Source organism: Kwoniella dendrophila, chromosome 8, assembly GCF_036810415.1.
Source record: "Kwoniella dendrophila CBS 6074 chromosome 8, complete sequence".
NCBI classification, from domain to species: Eukaryota; Fungi; Basidiomycota; class Tremellomycetes; order Tremellales; family Cryptococcaceae; genus Kwoniella; species Kwoniella dendrophila.
Window position 1 is genome coordinate 270,863 of NC_089483.1, and position 20,279 is coordinate 291,141.

The 20,279-nt window shown below is 37.5% G+C and overlaps 5 protein-coding genes across 5 annotated transcripts; 1 reads left to right on the plus strand and 4 right to left on the minus strand.

The window, feature by feature from the left end:
- Positions 1-366: 366 nt before the first annotated feature.
- Positions 367-1,420, minus strand: L201_005969 (uncharacterized protein; the record flags this gene model as incomplete). Its single annotated transcript, XM_066221695.1, has 6 exons — positions 367-474; positions 741-768; positions 909-994; positions 1,083-1,092; positions 1,186-1,204; positions 1,324-1,420. 6 exons carry the CDS (start codon positions 1,418-1,420, stop codon positions 367-369), a joined length of 348 nt encoding a protein of 115 aa, XP_066077792.1.
- A 1,253-nt stretch (positions 1,421-2,673) lies between these two features.
- L201_005970 (uncharacterized protein) lies at positions 2,674-5,579 on the minus strand (the record flags this gene model as incomplete). Its single annotated transcript, XM_066221696.1, has 8 exons — positions 2,674-3,551; positions 3,609-3,661; positions 3,717-3,808; positions 3,862-4,289; positions 4,346-4,602; positions 4,702-4,896; positions 4,983-5,099; positions 5,185-5,579. 8 exons carry the CDS (start codon positions 5,577-5,579, stop codon positions 2,674-2,676), a joined length of 2,415 nt encoding a protein of 804 aa, XP_066077793.1.
- A 3,268-nt stretch (positions 5,580-8,847) lies between these two features.
- Positions 8,848-12,702, plus strand: L201_005971 (uncharacterized protein; the record flags this gene model as incomplete). Its single annotated transcript, XM_066221697.1, has 5 exons — positions 8,848-9,459; positions 9,532-9,636; positions 9,701-10,325; positions 10,392-10,724; positions 10,793-12,702. The coding sequence occupies 5 exons, from the start codon at positions 8,848-8,850 to the stop codon at positions 12,700-12,702; spliced, it is 3,585 nt and encodes a 1,194-aa protein (XP_066077794.1).
- A 531-nt stretch (positions 12,703-13,233) lies between these two features.
- On the minus strand, positions 13,234-15,561 carry L201_005972 (uncharacterized protein; the record flags this gene model as incomplete). The annotated part of the gene is made up of 2 exons (XM_066221698.1): positions 13,234-14,951; positions 15,027-15,561. The coding sequence occupies 2 exons, from the start codon at positions 15,559-15,561 to the stop codon at positions 13,234-13,236; spliced, it is 2,253 nt and encodes a 750-aa protein (XP_066077795.1).
- A 3,240-nt stretch (positions 15,562-18,801) lies between these two features.
- On the minus strand, positions 18,802-20,102 carry L201_005973 (uncharacterized protein; the record flags this gene model as incomplete). The annotated part of the gene is made up of 5 exons (XM_066221699.1): positions 18,802-19,226; positions 19,326-19,455; positions 19,580-19,661; positions 19,756-19,893; positions 20,038-20,102. 5 exons carry the CDS (start codon positions 20,100-20,102, stop codon positions 18,802-18,804), a joined length of 840 nt encoding a protein of 279 aa, XP_066077796.1.
- Positions 20,103-20,279: the final 177 nt, after the last annotated feature.

The window sequence follows — 20,279 nt, forward strand, 5'->3', positions numbered from 1 at the left end:
TCATATGAAATGATATATTGTCTATGAAAAGAGAATGACGAAAAAGGAAAAATGCTGAATATCCAATTTATGTTATGTTAATAATGGAAAAACAAAGGGAAAGGGAAAAAGAAAGGAAACCCTAAAAATGCTAAATGCTAGAAAATGAACTGCTAAGAATGATGATCTGAAGAAATTCGTTATAATGTTTGAATACGTAAAAAAAATAATGCTATTATTGATAACCCAAAAAGAAAGCGAGAGAGAAACTTGGAGTGGAAAAACCTCTTTTCACATAACTTGATCAGAATATGATTGTCAAATTCGAAGACTTTGTCCATCAGGTTTAATGAATTGAAGAAAAAGAGTTGCTTAGAATACAGTCAACTATTTTTTGCCTCCAGCAGCGATATTTACAGCTCTTGCTCCCATAACTTGTGAGAAAGGTTGATGGACTGCATCGTAGTCCTTTGGTCGACGGAATAAGAGAACGTGCTAGAATAGAGAATATATATTAGCATGTTTTTTCCTTTAATTATAAGCGAAGCGATTGAAGTGAAAAGACAAAGATATATTCCTTTAAGATGTATTCCTTTAAGATGTAGAAACAGGTGCGAAGGGCGATCATTGGGTAAGAAAACAATGTCTGGAAACAGCGAAGACTTGGAGAATCGACTTACTGGCTCCTGTGGATATACGACGAAAACAGGTCTTCGTCAGCTATCATGGTTTACGGTGAGATCGCACTCTAGCTGACTTACAGGTTCATGTCTCATATACATCTCCCATCTATACATTGTGGAACACGTCAATTATTAGCTAATTTTCTTTTGAATAGAGTATAATGTATTCTGCAGTTGAGGATGTTGGGTTTTGCGGAATGCGATCATAGCACTAAACTGGGTTGATTTGGAAATATCCAGACTCACCCAGGCGATTGTCGAATACCTAAGCCTCTCCATACGTCTTCAGGACATACACCGGGTGGAACGTATCGGACGAGCTGTTTTGGGATCTATGGAATAAGAAGACCGTCGTAAATCAGTGATGAGCTCCCCTTGTTGTGTTGTACAATGCAGCATGAACGCAAACCTGATACTAACGATTACATGTCTAGTATTGAGCAAGATAAAGTCAGCTGCGTTGTTCTATCGCTTTTCCCATTTGGTTATAGGTCGAAAGGTTAGGTATTCAAATTAAACTTACCTATATTCCCAATCTTCATCTAAAACAAAATATGAGAATAGAACTGATCAGCACATTATTCGGATACTTATTCGTATGTGAACCTGATACGTCTATAATAAGGGAAAGAGGGAGAAGATAAACCTAAATGCCACTCACTAGAATATCTAGGACTATATTGTATTTTCTCTGAATATGCTTCTATAGCTTTTCTCTTCTCTTCTGCTGTATAAGGTTTTTGTTGATATTTACTCATATTGAAGAGATGTGAAGTGAAGTGGAAATTGAGGGAATAAAAAAGGTTTGAAAACAAATCCGAAAGAGTATCACAATGATTATATTTCTAACAAGGATGGATGAACGGATGGATAAGATGAGACTGGAACTAGAGTGATATATATGCGATGCTGTCTTTTCAGATTATTGGAAATATATACTATGTATCTTAAAAGGTCAATAGTTATTTATCAGTCAATTATGGACCATATATAATCTTCACGATAAGGTATGTGAATCTATAACATCGAAAGAGAAAGGCCAAGTAAGATCTAGATAATGACCAAAATAAAGAGAATGAGAATTGGAGATTGTAGTATTCGAAAACAATCTACGATAATGCAAGGGGAAAGAGTACATATGAAGGTGTCATGGAAGGGAGCTAGCTATGTATATATGGGTGAATGAATAGTAATTGGAACTACTATTAAAACTGAATTGGAAATGGATATGTTTCAACTCACCTTGTTTCCTGTTTATTACTATTTGTGTCTTCTGTGTTATGTCTTATATCTTATATCATTCAAAAGAAATGATCTTTTCTGTGTTTATCGTGGCGTTATTGATCTTACTTTGTTACCAGTTACTTGTATATTATGAATGCTTGAGTGTTGATATATGCTATGCTATAATGATATAGATTTTGAGTATCTTATCTGATCTAGTCCTTTTTCATAAGAAATGATGAATGCCTTTTGTTGATGCTGATGGTGGTTGATGTGTACAAATGTAAAACACATATAGATCATATCAAAATCAACAACAACAACAACAACCACCACAACAACAACAACACTACTCAGACCCTTTTCAGGTTGATGCGATTGTATCGAGTATGGAAACAAATAATCCGGGGTAAAATGCTCAAAATGCTGAAGTACCATACAAATTCCAAGGTACGATCACCTCGGCAAAGACAAACGTAACTGTTTTATGTGGGGTAAAGTCCTTACTTAGCACATGGTTTTATCCTTTCCTCACGCGACTGTTCTTTTACGGCCGTTCAATAGTCATCATTCCACCTGAGAGCAGCAGGAAGTCACGAATATATAACTTATGTGTGTACAACTGCATAAAATAGTTTCGTCTCTCGTTTATAATTCGTTATAGGCATTAAATATATGGATATGGATACAATTAAATACGACATCGATTGGTTCTCATCATTTTGTTCTCACACGTCTTTCCCTCTCAAAAATGTTATCGCTTGAGGCCCTTGTTATTCTGAATCTACTAATCAATGACCTTCAGCCCACTAAATGACTCGGCACCGATAACCTTCATGACAGTATCCAATGGTGTATCTTTCTTTTTCTTCTCACCGTCAACTTTCTCCCCTTTCTTCTTTGATGCAGGTTTCCCTGCAACGATTACCAAATCTTCGTCTTCATCGTCATCCATATCCTCTCCGTCACCATTCTCTTCCATTTCTTGATCATCGTCGATGTTACCTTGACCTAAGAAATACTTCATCAGAGCACCAGAGAAGCCTGAAAAGACCGAAGTACCGGGAACATCGCTGGTGAGAGGTTTTGGTGCACCATCATATCTTGGAGCAAGATTCCAGTAGACCAATTCAGGCATAGGATATCCAGCTTCTTCAAATTTCCTTTTCACGGCTTGATGTTCTGTTTCACCATATTGTTTTCCAGCAGCAGCATCGAATTGCATATCGGACAAAACAAATACCTTTTTCACCATATCATCGGCTTTAAGTTTCTTTTCTTTGGCTGTGGAGAGTATAAGGTCAAATACCTTGTAGAAGTTGGTTGAATTTTCCCAGTGGGCTCGAGACAAAGCTTTCGCTCGTTCAGAAAGTGGTAAAGAGGCGTCGATGGTCTCGAATTTAGGCTCTGCGGAGAAGGTGAAGAAGGCGCCATTCCAAGGAGCGACAGCCATATTACCTAGTAAGAGAGTCAAAGCGATACAAGGTAAAATTGGGGAAGGATCCTTCATTTGGGTATGCGTGAAAGACCCCATCGAGCCGGAGACATCCGCGATAGCAATGCAATTGGTCAATCGATTGGTCGAGGTGTTCCGAATTGACTGAACCAGTGTTTTCCATTGGAGATCGGCCAGTCGTTTGGCGATCAATGATTTGCCTTGAGTCGCTGGATAGTCGTAGGTGATCAGCTATTGTGACATTCTGTGTTCTTTCTAACGCTCACCTTCATAAAGCAGTTCGTGGGGCATTGAGGATGCTCCCGATATAGTTGTTCGTCTACGCAGCGACTAATGTCAGTAAAGATGTTGACCATCGACCAATGGTAACTCACCCTTTGGATACCTTATCCAGATATTTAACGAAGCCTTCTGGATCATGCTCTGCAAACGCGGCTGCGTTTCTTGACATGGATTGCGATGGGACCTATCAAGAAGCTGAGTGAGCACGTGGTGATATCTGTAGAACGTAAGGCTTACCTTGGTGTAATCAATATTCCAAGACCGGTCGGACATTGATACTTCAGGAACAGCTAAAGCTTTTCTCAGAGGAGTCAAAACCATTTTCTGCAGCTTTTCTCTGGACCATTGTACTCCATCACCAGGATAGAGCATGTGGGCGAGGGAGGTAGCGAACAGAGTTTGCTTATCTCCACTTTTACCAGGAGAAGGGACCCATTTCGCGGCATAGGAGATACCGAACAGATGTGGGGAAGCTTGATTCTTATAAGGAAGTCGAGCGCTTGGAGTTCGTTTGAGGAAGTCTTGATGCTTGGCGAGCGATAACAAGTCGTCTTTGAGATAATTGAGGAAAAGATGCAATACTGTAAGGTATAGTGCTTGATACTTCTTATCTTCCACCAAAGCTATTTCAGCTCGCTTGTGGAGAAGCTGATGCTTGACTTTCACTGCGAAGTTGTGGTCAACGATGCATTTGCGGCATCAATGCTCGGAAACAGCTCACAATTTGGCGCTCTCCATAATTTCAACTCGAAAGGATCAAATCCACCTTCCTTCTCTTTCTTTTTGGCGGCTTTGAGGATATCTTGGAATCCGTTCCGGTTCCTTTTAGATTTTGGATCAGCTCTTAAAGCCAACCTTGAAGCTTTGAAAGTCGAAGCCTGCCAGGCTGGAGCAAGACCTTCATCCAGAGCGGTAATTTTAGCTTTGTATGATGCCTTCAGCTGACCACTGAGGTGAAGGATCAAGAGGTCCGTGAGACTGAGATAGGTTGTTCAACATTAGCACGATATCTGCATGATTTATACCTTCATGCGAACAGACAATGGCTGGATACTGCGCTGGAAAAAGGAAACTCACTCTTTGAAAGCGCCATGGGGCCTTGCTGGATATTGCTCTTCCTCGTCGTCATCCAGATCTACGTTTCCATCTTCTTCCAAATCTAATACCCCATGATCATCAGCAGCAACAGGAGCTTCTTGGCGTTGCCGTTTCTTCTCATCTTTAGTCCTATCTCTTGGTCTTTCGCAAGTGGGATCGACGAGGAGGTGGAGACTTTGGAAAAATTATATATGTCAGCTTTGTTTCTAGACGTACAGATCTACGATAAATATAAGAAGGGATGGTGAGGTTGAGCTTACTTCTCGAGGAAAGTTCTTGGGTGATAGTGCCATACCCAAGCACAAGCTCTATAGAACCCTTCTTTCCAGCCTTTTCCTTCGTGGATGGACCTCGCTTGGAAGATCAACTTGAGTGTACTGAATGTCCAAAGAAATGGGGTCAGTTTGTCGGTGTTGCATTATGTTTATCACCGTAGCGAGGAGGGAAAGGGGGAAGACTCACGCTAAGCTATCTTCTTCCCAAGCTTTACCGAGTAGATTATGAAGGTGATCAACACCTACTCCAGGGGCGAAGTCGAAGAATAGATCCACTAAAGCTGATTTGGTGGAACTAAACGCTTCGGTACCTTTCTCGGTGATAGTGTCCGGTGCATTTTTGAGAGCTTCAATAAAAGGTGCAGAAGGAGTTGTTCCTCTTAACGTAGGTGTTGAGGCTATTGATGAAACCGAGAGAGAAGATGTTTTGAGAGGAACAAGTTCGTTGATGGCTCTTTCTAAGGGAGTGGCGAGAAGAACCAGAAATGATGGAGGCAGTGTCCAGTCCTTTTTAGTTTTGGTGTTCTGACCAAAATTAATTTGCATCTCTTCGAGAGAATCCGAAAGAGGAATAGTAGACATGTTGATTACTACTACCTGTTATTGTTTGATTGAAAGCTTGAATTGACTGAAAAAGGAAGATATAGTAGAGTATATCAACCTTTATGTGGTCTTTTGATGGGAAAAGGAAAAAAGAAGGAAGAAGGAAAAGAAGATTGATGAGTCGTTGTTAAGCTTGTACAGCAAGTAGTGTCCTAGCGTAGATTTAGAAGAAAAGCTGTACATAATCCCATATCAATTCCCCCTTATCTAGTGCTTTACCGTATCATTGTTTTACGTGTTTTTCCGTACCTGGAATGTGGAGTCTCCAAATTTTGCCACCCAAAAACGCACGATAAAAACGTTTTTTATATTGAATAGCATGTATGGTCGCAATCTGGTGATGACAAGTTTAGTCATATTGACTCGATATTTTTCTGGCCATGTCAGTACCGAGAGAAAGAGGCAGATCTCGGACGGATCTTGACAACTGATCTTTCAGAACAAAGTGCTTTGTCTTTCGACATATCAACAAGTGCGAAGCCTTATGGTCGCAGTGGCAAATCTACAAAGAAAATGAAGTCAGCTGTAAATAACTGAAGAAAGCGGTAGCACTTCTGGTGTGGTATGTTTAAGCCATGTGGAACAGATGTGAAGACTTATATCCATCGTAAGAACTCCATGCGATTGCCGTGATGTTGAGCAAATTGAGACGGCCAAAGGAGGGTACTCCTCTTCAAGTTTACTTTACTTTCATCATCAAAGTCAAATTCTTACTAAAGAAGGTCCTCCATTAATTTTTGTATATATGTCCCCAAAAATGATGAGAAATCAACATCAATGATCGTGTAGCATTTCGTTGTCGTAGCTTAACGGTTACAACTTCCTATCCTTTCCTTTCTTTAATAATTTTCTCAAACTTCTTCAAGCTTAATATGTAGGTGAGTTGTCTCACGAACTTCCTCCATTTCCCTTTATTCATACCGTGTTCCTCTATCGTCCCTCTCCCTCACATAATTACACACATAGTGGAGCTAGGCATGTGCCTGAGCGTCTAAGTCCGTAAATACAAATTTCCATAGTTATACTTTATATAATTCTATTGAAAAAATAATTAAAACTAAAAACGATATTACACGTACTTCTTCAGCAAGGACTGAAAACAGTACCTTGAGTCTACAAGACCTCTAAGCTGAATGGTTCTTAAAGGGAACGCGCGATCAATTCTTTTGTGGTTCACTAGTCAATGGACTTTTAGCCGTCTTTCCACACACATAGGTAATCGAACCGTATTAACATGATCAAAATGCACAGGGGCTTGCCACACATGGTAATTGATCGAGAACAAGGGGTCCTTTTATATGAGAAAGACTTTTACCGCATGGATGCAGTATTCTTTTGAAGGCACAGACCCTCGTAAGAAGGGTTTAAATATCCCTTATCAAGATCATGCTGATCGCGTAGCGTTGAACTGTGGCTCACCGGTTTTCAGCTTCTTCATGTAGCTCATACCTTCTTGAGCAAGAGGTATAAAACTTAACGTTCATTCCAAGATCCTTCTTCTCCCGGTGGGAAGATCAAAGATTGATTCGTTCAGTAACCTTGCAGATCATCTTGAGGACTCAACGCTGTCTTCTAAAACATCAAACAACAAACTCTTAGATCATAAAGTGCTGTAGAGTAGATTATACACTCATATGAATGATATATACAAATATAGGTATTAAGCTCATAGAATGATACAGGGGAAGTCTCACCCAAAGAGGCGCGTGATCAATGCTTTTTGGATCCTCTTATTTGTTTCTGTCGGGTCAATTTGCTTTTCCTTTGGATATTATTTGGCGGACGGACGGTTCATCAAAAGAAGCAAGAAGAGATGCTTAAGATCATATTATGCCCCCCTTATCTAACCTCATCTGTAGCGTTTGGCCTTTCTTCTTTCTTGGTCTTTGCATTTTTTGTATGAGCTTACGCAGGAATCGGCTGGCATTGAAGAATAGAGAGACAGCAAACAGCAACGAATCAAGTAATGTCAGAAGAAATGAAAGCCGTTCTATAGATTACGGTCAAACTATAGTACATATAAGCTTAAACAATGACGCACTTTATCGGTCGTGTCGCAAAATTGAAACAAATGTCATTGCTTGTGAATCTTCGGATTCTTTAGCGAATTATTAACTTGTTCCTCGTTGTCAAACGAAGAACGCGCGATCAAGTCTCATTAAGCCTTGCTTTTTGAAGCATTGATACTTGATTGACTGGATAACTGCGTGCCATCTTAAACAGCAAGAAGACACAAAGCTGAAGATCTGGCTATATAAACGAACGTTAAGAAAACGCCATTTGAAGGTCGTGTAGCACAAACTTAAATTGTCCAAACTACTGAGTTTAAACCTTTGCTCCGAGCTTTCGAGCAAGGAGCGCGCGATCAACTCCTTGTCATAACTTCTTTTTTACACACATCAAAACGTTTCTTTCCGGCTCATACATAAGCATCTCGTCACTTTGTTTATCTAGTCAGGGTATTGCGGTGTAGAGGATAGCTACCTCGAGAACGTCAATGTAGAAAAGCGGTGCGATAGCATAGGCACCACGACATGTCATACCTCCACCGAGTGGCAATAAGTGGAGACTCCGCAGCCTTACGTAACTTTAAAGTACATTCCTTTAATTTAGCATCGTTGTACAAAAAAAGGGGGCTCGTTCCTGAAACGTTTCAAGTTGAAAAAGAATCATCGTCAAAATATCCTTTTCATCATTTTTGCTTTTGTTCTTGTTACATATTTGATCGATTATTATATTTAATGATCAACTACCACCTGTTCATGATCTACGACCAGTGCCGATGCAGCATAAGACAACAACAACATGCTTCAACGAGAAAAGGGATAATGCAGAAGATAACCTGAAACATACTGTATCAACAAATGACAAAAAAGATTAACATGTGATGGAAAATTTCCCCTTGATTATGCTTCACCAACACTTCAAACACGATGCCAATCGCTTTTGTTGTTCATCCAGCTGGATGCTATTAAGCTGCATGCTATAGTAATGCCTACGGGTTGAACATTACTGATTCAGGCTGGCTCACAGAATGGGATATGTAATTTGTTACTCCTACTAATCTTTTCTTCCCTTCTTTCGATTTTACCTATATGTCGAACTAACCTATATATCAACAGTGCCAATATATACCCACTACCACCCATATACGAATTTACAGTGAAGCAGTCAAATCGAACTCGAACCAGCCATCGAGACCTTCATAACTCTCGTCTGCATCTTCCCAGCCTGATTAACTATCAAGATGGCTTCACCAAACCCAGAATTACTTCAACCACCACGACGTAATAATATACCTAATCCAGATGATGTTATACCACTCACACCTCATGGTAGGCCACCATTCTCACATTATCATTCATCATCTACATTACCAGCCACACCACATACACCATATTCACCTCGTCAACCGTCCGTATCAAACACTTTTAATGGTGGATCGGAAACTAGGTTAAGACCATATTTATCATTATCACCTCGATTACTATTAACATTCTTCTCACCTTGTCTATTACCGATTATGTTAACTATAGCACATATGATATACAATAGATCATCAACAGCATCTTTAGCAGAATCATTAAAAAATCAAATGTTTGCTGCATGTGGTGGCTTAGCAAAAGGTGCAGCTTCAATTCAAACTATGCCAAGATATCTAGCTATGCAAACTAATGAAGAAGTTATAAGAGCTACACAAGCAAGTATACTAGCTATTGGTATTTTATTAATGGATTCAGTCAAAATAATCGAAGTTGTAGTAAATTTTATTGTAGATACTTATAGAAGTTTGTTGTTGTGTACAATCGAATTAGCTGTAAGAGGTACTTTAGAAATTGTCATTGCAGCTGTGGAAACAGTAAGTCAATCAAGGCATAATAAAAATATACAATGTATTTTCTTCAAGCTGATTCACCCACTCCTCATCTAGATCACCGATGCTATCACAAACTCTTTGGATTCTATCAGGGAAAATATACAGTCTGATATTGCGGGAGCTAACAAGATTATCCAATCTGCTGTTAATGGTATCAATGTGAGTTATGCTATTATGGATCGAAATAGGAACTAATACGCTGACAATCTTTTTGTCTGTCTAGCACGTCACATCACTCATCAACGTTAATTTATCTGTACCGGAATTTTCAATACCATCACTCGATTTTCTTGCAAACGTCACCGTACCAACTGGATTTGAAGATAGTTTAATCAAGTTAAACTCATCTTTACCTACAATGATAGAATTGAAAGAAAAAATGAATGCTATAATAGATGTACCATTTGAAGCTTTAATAAAAGAAATAAATGAAACAAGGATTGAAATGGCATCAAGTTTTAATTCAACTTTATTACCTGTACCATCATTATCATCATTATCTTCAAATAAAGCAAATGATTTAAGAAATGATTTATGTACAAATTTAGATACTTCATTAATTGATAATACAGCAAAATCTTTACATAAATTATCAAATATTGCTATAGGTTTAATGTTTTTATTATTGTTTTTAATTTGGTTAGCTTTGGCAATTTGGGAATGGAGAAAATGGAAAACATTGAAAGATACTGTTGAAACTGTTGAAGATGAATGGAAAAGAGAGAAAAACGTGGACGCATGGAGAATGGTCGCTATTGTAGAACATCCAATCTTGGAAAAATATTCTTCGAGTATTTTAGGTAGATTATCTCCTTCAGGTAGATCGAGAACTAATATAAGATGGTTTTGTAAGTTATCTAGACCTTTCATTGAAATTGATATTTCAGCTAACAAAAGTCATCGTTATGAATTAGTATCTTACCTTTCTCATCCAACATGTCTTGCACTTCTCTTCATATCGCTTCTCGGTTTCCTTTCCATCCAATTCCAACTTGTCGCCCTTGATGCACTGAAAGCTCATGCGAGAGAAAATGCCAATTCGACAGTTGCAGCTTCCACCAATTCACTTACAGCAAAACTAAACGCTGCAGCGATGGAATCAAGTCAAGAATATGCTGATAAATATAATGCTGCTATCGATGCCTATCAAAAAAGAATTGATGAAGAGTTATTTGGATCATGGTTAAATACTACTGCTGTTACACTCAATACTACTTTAGTCGAGTTTTACGATGATATCGACCAAAGTAAGCTAATTGGCAGGCGAATGGTTTTCGATTTTTTAGCTGATCAATTGTTCATATTCGACTTTCAGTTTTAAATACGACTTTCGGTGGTACAATACTATATAATCCAATTAACAATTTTATGTATTGTATATTAGGATCAAAAATTAATAATTTAGAAAAAGGTTTAACATGGATATCTGAACATGCTCATATTGATTTACCTAAATTACCTTCAAACATCTTAATGTTATCAAATGAAACAATGAATGAAATAGCTACACCTATAGCTGCTTCTGCTGCAGAATCGGATTCAGGCGATGGAGCAGATGAAGGTATAGTAGGAAAGTTAATTAATCATTTTGAAAATGCTTTAAAAACTGAAAGAACATTTTATGGTATTATGTTAGGAATGTGGGGTTTATTATTTTTTATTGGTTTAATTATCGTTATTTGGAATTCTGGTGGAAGAGATAAGTATTATCAATACAGAGGAGGTGTTCCACCATCATCACCTCCAAATAATGGTAACGGTAATAACACAATGACGAAATGGATACCTTGGATGAAAACTGATCAAGCACATCCACATCCAATTTATGATACTTATGCTGAAAAACAATTTAGAGGTACGACACCAACATTCCAAAATCAAGATTTACCACGTATTATTGAACCTAATAATAATAACAGTAATAATCCACAATATGATGAAAAGAGTTTCTTCGAATATCCAAATGATACAGTGGAAAATACACGTAGACCTTTCGTACCTAGAAAAGGTACATTTGGATTAACGATATCATCTTTAGCTGCACCTGGACAAGCATTTTTGAAATTAGCTGGTAGGAAATTATCTCAAAATGATATCAATACAATAGATAATCAAGATGAAAAGAGATTAGTTGAAAAAGATATTAATTCTGAGAAATATACTAATAATACCAACGATAATAATCAAAATCATATTTATAGTAATGGACATATGTTTAGTGAAAATGATTTCTCGAAACCCAGATCATCAAAAACGAATACCCAGATGCAATCTGATACTGTTGTAGAAGAAAGAAAAGACGATGATAAATTAAAACAAAGACAAACTTTTTGGGTAGATAAATTTTATGGAGCTTATGAAGGTGTAAAATCAATGTTCCCAACTAGAGGAGAGAAATTAGGTCATTCTTTAGGTTCAGGTTTAGGTTTAGGTTTAAATAAAAGTTTAAAAAGGAAAGAAAGTACAAGAACTGAAAATTCTTTTGGAGCAAGTCAAATTCCAACTGCATTAACACAAAACAATGATTGGCCTTCATCTTATTATCATCATCATCAAAATCAAAACCATGATCAAAATCGTAATTCATCTCAAGATAATATCAGTGTTATACCGAATGAACAATATGAACGTGGACCTGAATGGACAATGGTTGATCCTCAATCTATTGGAAGAGCTTTAGATGATGATAATTCAAATTCAAATTATGATTCAAGATATCCACCTATCGGAGATTATCACAAAAGATATTCTGAACAAATGATTTATCCTAGACCGATGTCAAGAGCACCAACTTTAGCTGAAGGATCGACGATGATCAAAACACTTGATCCATTTGCAGATAATAACAGTACAGCACCTCCTTTACCACCTAAACCCCAACAATATACAGAACATGATTATGGTCATGATCAAAGTTATAAACATGATTCAGTAGATTATCTAAATTCTGATAATGTTCATGATCAACAAGATCAAGATGAAAACAATAATGAAGAAAGATTATTAAGTGTTATATCACCTTCATTATCATCAATAAGTTATTTTAATTCAGAACCACAATTACAATCTGTAAATCGAATCAATTTGAATTTGAATCAAGAACATAGAGGTACAGGTACAACAGCTTTAGCAAGTATCCTTCAGGAATTACAAGAAAAGAAAAGAGAACAGCAATTGTATGAGAATGAGGGTGATGTATTTGGTGATAATAGGAGAATAGTATAGGATTATTTGCCATTATCATTCGTTATAGATAGTTTGTACCACAGTATTGTTTCAAGATAAATATTATCATGTATGGATTTTTGCAAGCTACCAGTAACTGTATTATCCCACAACCAAGCATTATTTCTGTTTTGAAATGCTATTGCTAATGATGTTGCTTCGAGTATGATTATGTTCTGCATCTATGTACAAATTAAGATACAATTAGGTAGAATACATACTAAAATATGTAGTTATGACTAAGTATAGGAGATTAACGTTACATATGAGTTTGAATCTGTCAATTGTATTGAAATAAGATATGGATCTGAATATGAATATTTATGTTGTAAACTGTGGCAGGTAACTATAGTGCGAGTACTATATCTAAGTTTACATTTCGACGTGCTTCGAGTGTTCCTCTAATATCGATACGTTTCTCTTTCCTATTTATTCCGTCAACTGCCCATTCCTTCTGCTGTTCTACAACATTCTCTGCAGTTTTTTGCGACATCTCTTGGATTCCCAGATTCCGATTTGATATACACTACTTTATCCTATTTTAAATTCCCTTTTAAACCAATGTTTCAAACCTCTTTTGACATTTTTACCGTTATTCGAAGTCGCATTCGATAACTCTGTTGATCCTGAAGAGTTCATGATAGTTACGTTTTCCTCGTTATTCCTGTTTTGACTATGATCGTTACTTTCAGTTTCATTTGATACAATTATACTCGAAGAACATGATGAATTGATTGATGAGTCTAAATCTGGTGTTGGCGGTGAATTACTGTTACTAGTCTCTTTTATAGGTGATGTAGGTGTACTGGAAGTTGAAGGTAAATCCACTTCACTCATCATTGGTGGTGTATGACTAACATGTAATTTTGATCTTCTTGTTGTATTTGTGTTCATACCGTTGTTTGTTGAGATCGAAGAAGAAGGTGAAATTGGCATTGAAACTGATCTAGGTAAGCTAGATTTATGTGATTGATTTGCAGCAGGTAGATTCCTGGTTTTAGGTGATGAAGGTGATCTTGATCTTGGTGGTGTACGTGATTCTGAAGAGTTGTTATACAATATGGAAGGTGGTGAAGATAATTGTCTTTCATGATGATTATTCAGTCTAGTTGATGGATTTCTCGATTCAGCTATCAATCCAGGCATATTTATACAGCTTGACCAATTTGATAAAAAAGCTCTAGGCCTAAATTGCTCTTCTGAACTTTGTAAAACTTGATATGGACATCGAATTCCACCGAACAATAGTACTTGTGCCCCGGAAACATCCTCATCATCATTATCGTCGTTCTTGATAGAGTTTGGTTGAGTAAAAGGTGATAACCAAACTGGTGTAGTAACTACAGAACCAAAAATTTCTCTCGGGCATCTAAGTTGGAAAGTGGGTAATAATGAAAGTAAAAAACTTTCGATTACTGAAGGTAATGGAGCAGGCATCAATCTAGGTAAAACATGTATTAAACTGATAGGCATCGATAGTTTGTCTTCTGCAGATGATGATGGACGACCATTTTGCTTCTTGGTCAGACATGGCATTATACCAGTAGTTATAACAACAGCTTGATGTAACATGTCTTGTAATGCTCTGTCTTGTTTAAAGTTGGACATTTCAGGTACGAAATTGATAATGGCATCGAACAAAGCACCACTCGATGATGATGTTGCAGAAGATGATAAATCATTCAAATTATCACTTGATTCTGAATTTCTTCTTATCGAACCAAAAATACTATCTCTACCGAAAGATGTAAACCTATTTTTGGCTTTTGGAGTTAAATCATTCGAGTTATCGTATAACGACATTGATCGCTGTCTGTCGTTCGTACTCAGGTTGGAGTCCATGGAACTTCGAGCTGAGGACGAAGCACTCATACCAAAGTTTGATAATACTCGCTTGCGCATAGGAGGCGTAGATGGTGGGGAGTTCGATGCAGAAGAAGCGAATGAATCTGCCCTGGGTCGCGATATGTTGGAGGATCTTCTAGATCTAGATCGATACTGTTGAGCGAGTGTCGTTGCTTGAGCTAGTAAGACTGTCAAAGCGTGCGCATCTGTGTCATTTGATTCGATTGAGAGCGAGAAAGGTTGGACTTGGGGGAAGATCTGTTGATCAGGTAATGATGACATCAAGTGGGAAGGGGATAGTAACGCTTCGATAGCTGGTAAAGGTTGATATGATCCAACCAGGAGTAATGTATCTGAAAATGCTGGATCGTAGAGTATAGGAGCTAGAGATGCTGGAGTCGAATCTATTGATATTGTTATACTCGTATTAGCAGGCAATACTTATATAGCAGGAAAGTGCACTATTTATCTTAACTTACCTCCTAAGACCAAAATCACTCGCTGATCCGCTATCCAACTTTCAGCACCCTTCTGGGTCTCAATCAAGTCAATTACCCAATCCGCTCTTTTCCTCTTTACTTGTTCTTGTCCATAAAGTCCCTGATTTGAGTTTGTTGAAGACAATTCTTTTGATTTTCCTTTTTCAGATGATGATGATCTTCTCATTTTCATCTCTAAACTTTTATCCATTTCTCTCAAATTACTTGCAGAGGAACGCGTGTTGCCATTACTGTTACTGTTTGTCCTTCTAGTTGATTGTCGTTGATTCACTGCTGCTGCTATTGCTGTTGATGATGAGGGAGCTGGCGCAGGTATAGATAGTTGATCTGTTGATGTTGTTGCTGCTATCGCTATATGACCATGATTTTCAGGAACGACAGGTAATGTTGAAGAACCTTTTCTGAATCCATTTGGTCGATCCATATCGTATGATGGAGTTCTCCTTGACGATTGTGCTTTAGCATTTAAGAAACTGTTGTTCAACGTTGGTGAAGGGGATATTTGGGTCGACATATTTATTCCAGTATATATACAATGGTGATCGATTCTCCAATTAGGTATTCAATAGTCTCGACTGCGCTCTGCGCAATGTCGTTTTTCTCCTTGTTCCTGTTTCTTATTATGGCAAATGCTAAGAAAAACAAACATGAATTATTGGTATTGATCAGTAAGAGTAAGGTTATATGTAATCATAATCACGACAAAATGACAAGGAAGTGGTGAAAAAAGTATAAAGGAACATTGATTGGAAGAATTATAGTATGATGGTCGCCAAGAGAAAGTCCGTGAAAATGGGTAAATGAAAGGACAGATACCAGAAATCGGTATTCAAGGAGTAAATGTTAAAGATGCTTAGAGTTTGCAAGACATGAAACACGGCTTGTTAAGCATTTTTCCGTTCATATGAGATCAGATGGCGAAATTGATAATACGATAATGTAGAATCAACAAAGAGTCGATAGAGAATGGATTGCACAGCATGATAGCCTAGAACATGCGCTGAAAACGATGCGGGAGACGTCGCCAATGACAAGGACAACGAGAATAACAAATGAGGACTTTTTGGAAAAGCGATGCAAAATACAAAATACTCCGAATAGAGCGATGGGATATGATATAGTACAAAACTGATATATAAAGAAAACTTACCAGTTCTGATTTTGTTGTTCTCCGGTTTTCTAATCTATGCCTTAAAGACTGTTTCTTAAGAAATGCTTCTTTTTGTTGATAAGACTATAGACGATTTTTGTTCCATTTGAGGCCCAAAAATTTCTGATTCACACTGTATGACGCGCGTGCTGATGATTGTTCTATCTGCTCTCTCTTATAGTTGGGTTGATAAAGCTAAAGCAATACTTAAAGAGATAAAAACAAAAGGCAAACTGAAGATAACTATCACTGAAAACGGATGGTGACAAGTATCTTTCGATCACACACCAGTTGATAAAAATCAAATCTTCTTTAGATCGATAGAAAATATGAAGTATGGTTGAGAAGGAAAAAAGTTTCTTTTTTACCTTTGCTCTCTAATCGCCTATTAAACTTTTGGGATGTACGTACAACATTTACATAATTTAAAGTAAAAAATGCGCGGTAATGGTCATGGTGATGGCTTTTAAAACTGTCATTTCCGCAGCGATTCCTTATTCTAATTGCTGCATGAAATACGTATGTAGATCGTATCGGACAATTCATTTCCTATTCTTTTGATTCCCCCACAGTTACAATAGTTACAAAGAAGATCATCAGCGATTGTCCGCAGTAGTTTATCTGATAGATGTTCTTGGTATGTCATCCATCAATGAATAAAACGAGGGGAAAAGGGGGTTGTCTGGACGTAGGTCACAAAGCGCAGGGCGTAATCTTCTTTTAAAGCTAAGCGATGATGCTTTATGCCAAGCCATTAAATCCGTGAATGGTTTTTCTTGTTTGGTCGTGAGACCTTTTTACACTGATAAGGTGTTGACCCTACCTTATAACCCATAAACCAGCTAAGTAAAACCCTATTTATTGCGTTATCGACACACGAGCAAAATCGGCATAAAGGTCATCCTCGCGCGTCATAGGAGATCAAGGGAATTCCTACGTATTCCTACTGTAGAAGCCACTCTACAACGATGTTCCTGAAATAAAGGTTAATTCCCGTCTCTTTTGATTATTCTTTGAAAGAATTCAAATTTTGCGCTCTTTCTACCATAAAATACGAATAAATCCGCTGATAGCGGTTCAAGAGGTTCGTACTAGTAGTATGACGAGTAATTAAGGTGAACAAAGGAATGTGATTGAAGGCATCCTGCTTGTAATGTCATGTGATTGTGATTATCGTCTTGAAAAAGTACTTTATGACATCGCCTTTCTTCTCGTCACTGCAATGCTACTTATAAGTATCGTATAGCTTTTTCAATTAAAAAATGAAGTCACTCATCGTCGTCGATATCAAAGAGATAAGGTAGACATCTGATTAAAGAATTCCAAATTCGCAGTCGGCCGATATCGAATAAAATCTCTTGAAAGGAATTACCGGTTTCTTTGAAATTTACGTGAATATCTTTACTATATTTACGAGAGATCTTCATTAGGCATGTACTGTAACTCATTTCTTGATTATGGGATCCCATATCATCCCATTTCATCCCATCTCCCTAAAATGCTTATCCGATAAATAGGTTCTGGAAACGCCTCATACCGTAGTTCACCGCAACCGCAGTTTGACTGAATTATCCTCAAGCTGCCGAAATGAATACTGCTGTTTGATCCACAGAAGATATGTATTCTTCAAAGTGGAACTCTGGGAAAACAGCGTATCCGACTACTGTACTCACTATAGGACATACCGTTTTAGTAAATCGGGTATCGTCCGTGTATTCAACCTATTCAGATTAAATAATAATCGACCGACCTGAAACAAACGATATGCCCACAGCCATAAGGTTATTCAAAATGTATTTTAAGACCATTACGATGTTTTACCAAACTCATACTATATTGATTACCAAAGGCGTAGTATTTACTCTTTTCCATGAATCGGATGAAATTGCTAAAATCACCTCGCTGCTCACAACTCACAAGATCAACATCCGCTAAATTCGATAATTTGCCAATGAGTGCAATTTCATATTCCAGGTATATAACAGACATTTATCGATGATACTGTCGCAAAGAGCAGAAGTTTAATGAGGAAGGAACCGTCAATACATAAATATGGTGCATATGTACAGAGTAACACGAACATATCCATCATCTACACAGATACAAGCGGTTACCGATTTCATTGAATCCGAGTCATTCGAAGCAAGCGCTTACAGTTCGTTATGCTTAGTACAACGTAAGAAGCTTAACAAGGAGGATTGGTAACTGGTATAAGGACGCCAACACTAGCATATTTAGAAAGTAATGAAGCTCATACATTCATCACTGCATTTCTGTAATAGGGTGGCTTAGATTCGTATAAGACATGTTTGGATTATGCCAACTAGCTTAGCGATTATCAACACTGCCATTCAGACAGAGCCGTGCTAATATATTGTACTAACAGAAGAATACGATTCGAATAGACTGATTTCATGCTTGAGAGCGTTCAAAACGCAACAAGGTATTATGGCTTGTTTAACGCCTCGCCCTCAGACAGTTGAACACAATTCGCTGATCGTGAAGTGATGCTGCATCAGAAATTATCTGAATCTACTGAATATCTATTTGACTTTATCTTACAACATCGTATGTCTGTTTATCTTTTATTTCTGTTTTCTTTATTTAATCTCTCTTTAAAGCTTGTCTAACTAAAAAAGTTCTTTCACCTCCTTGACCATCTTCATCATCTGAAGATTCACCTAATGGGATTAATTCTTCAACTTTCATACCTTTTTGTAATTTACCTTCACCTAATAAATCATCAGTTGATCTACCTTTTTTCATTACGATATAAATTTCCATTCCATCACCAACTTCAATATGCCTTTCTGTTGCACTTGTAAAACTATCTACAACTAATGATAAAACTGTACTTAAAGGTAAATTTCCAGGTATGAATGGTTCAGCACCAGATTCAGGTTGTTGATTTTTAAAATAAATTTGATTATCTAAAAAAGGTTGAATTAAAGATTGAGCTGCTCCTGCTGCTCTACATGCTTCTCTTTCATATGACCCTACTGGATCAAATGAGTATACTGCGCCTGAACCTGTGGTGAGTAAAAGCAGATGATTAGCATTTTGCGTTGCTGTATCAATCTTATGGAGATGATATGACGATGAAAACAGATGTGAGACAATCTACTTACCATCCTCTTCTATACCACCAAGAATGTTGTATACGTAATATGGGAAGAATCGCTTTCCATATAACATAGTTTGAATCATTCTGGCTATTGATTTCAGGCCCATTGGCTTGTGATGAGCATGTTCGTACCACTATAAATAGGGGACCGTAAATATCAGCTATGAATGTTGCCTTATACTCTCTGAATAGCCGAAGAGGATATAGGGGAGTATGTTATGGATTTTACATGCAAAATGGACTGAAACTCAAACTCACTTCTAATCTTTGTTTCACCCGTTTAACAAAGTTGTTACCATCTGCTGAAAATCCATTTGTTGCCAATACTGCTTTATCGGTTCTACATGTGGACATAACCATCAGCTTTAATTCCCGCAAGGCTTCGAGTAATCAAGCAGCTGATTTTTGGTTGATTTCAAGGGATTATCGCTCACAGTTGCCATACTTTTCTAGCATATCTAGTTTGAATATTATATCCTTCAGATTGTCTTGTATCACCTGCAATCACACTGAAATCTTTTCCTGCAATAGCTAGAATTGATCCTCCATTATCTGAATATGGGTTGAATCGGCTGTACAAGTTAATGATGATGCATATAGTGATCAGTTTATTATACTTGTCAATGAATCTGGTCGTCTACGGTATTGTATCTGTTGGAACACCTATCCAACGTTCGAATAACCAATGAAGGAAGGGGAAATTCCAAAAGACTTACTGCTCTATTGGAGCTGTATTTGGTTCTTGAGCATAAGCCATTGGTGGATTGTGATATAAAGCCATTGTGAAAGGTTAGTCTGTTATATTGATGTTGTTTTTGGATGAAGAAATGCAATATATTTCAGTTATTCGAGGTATCTTTGTTCGGTGTCAACGCGTAACCGTCATTCATCATCGTTGAACTTGCTTAAGAGTGAAGTGTGGCATTTACCTTGAATAGGTGTACCATTTAATCAATTG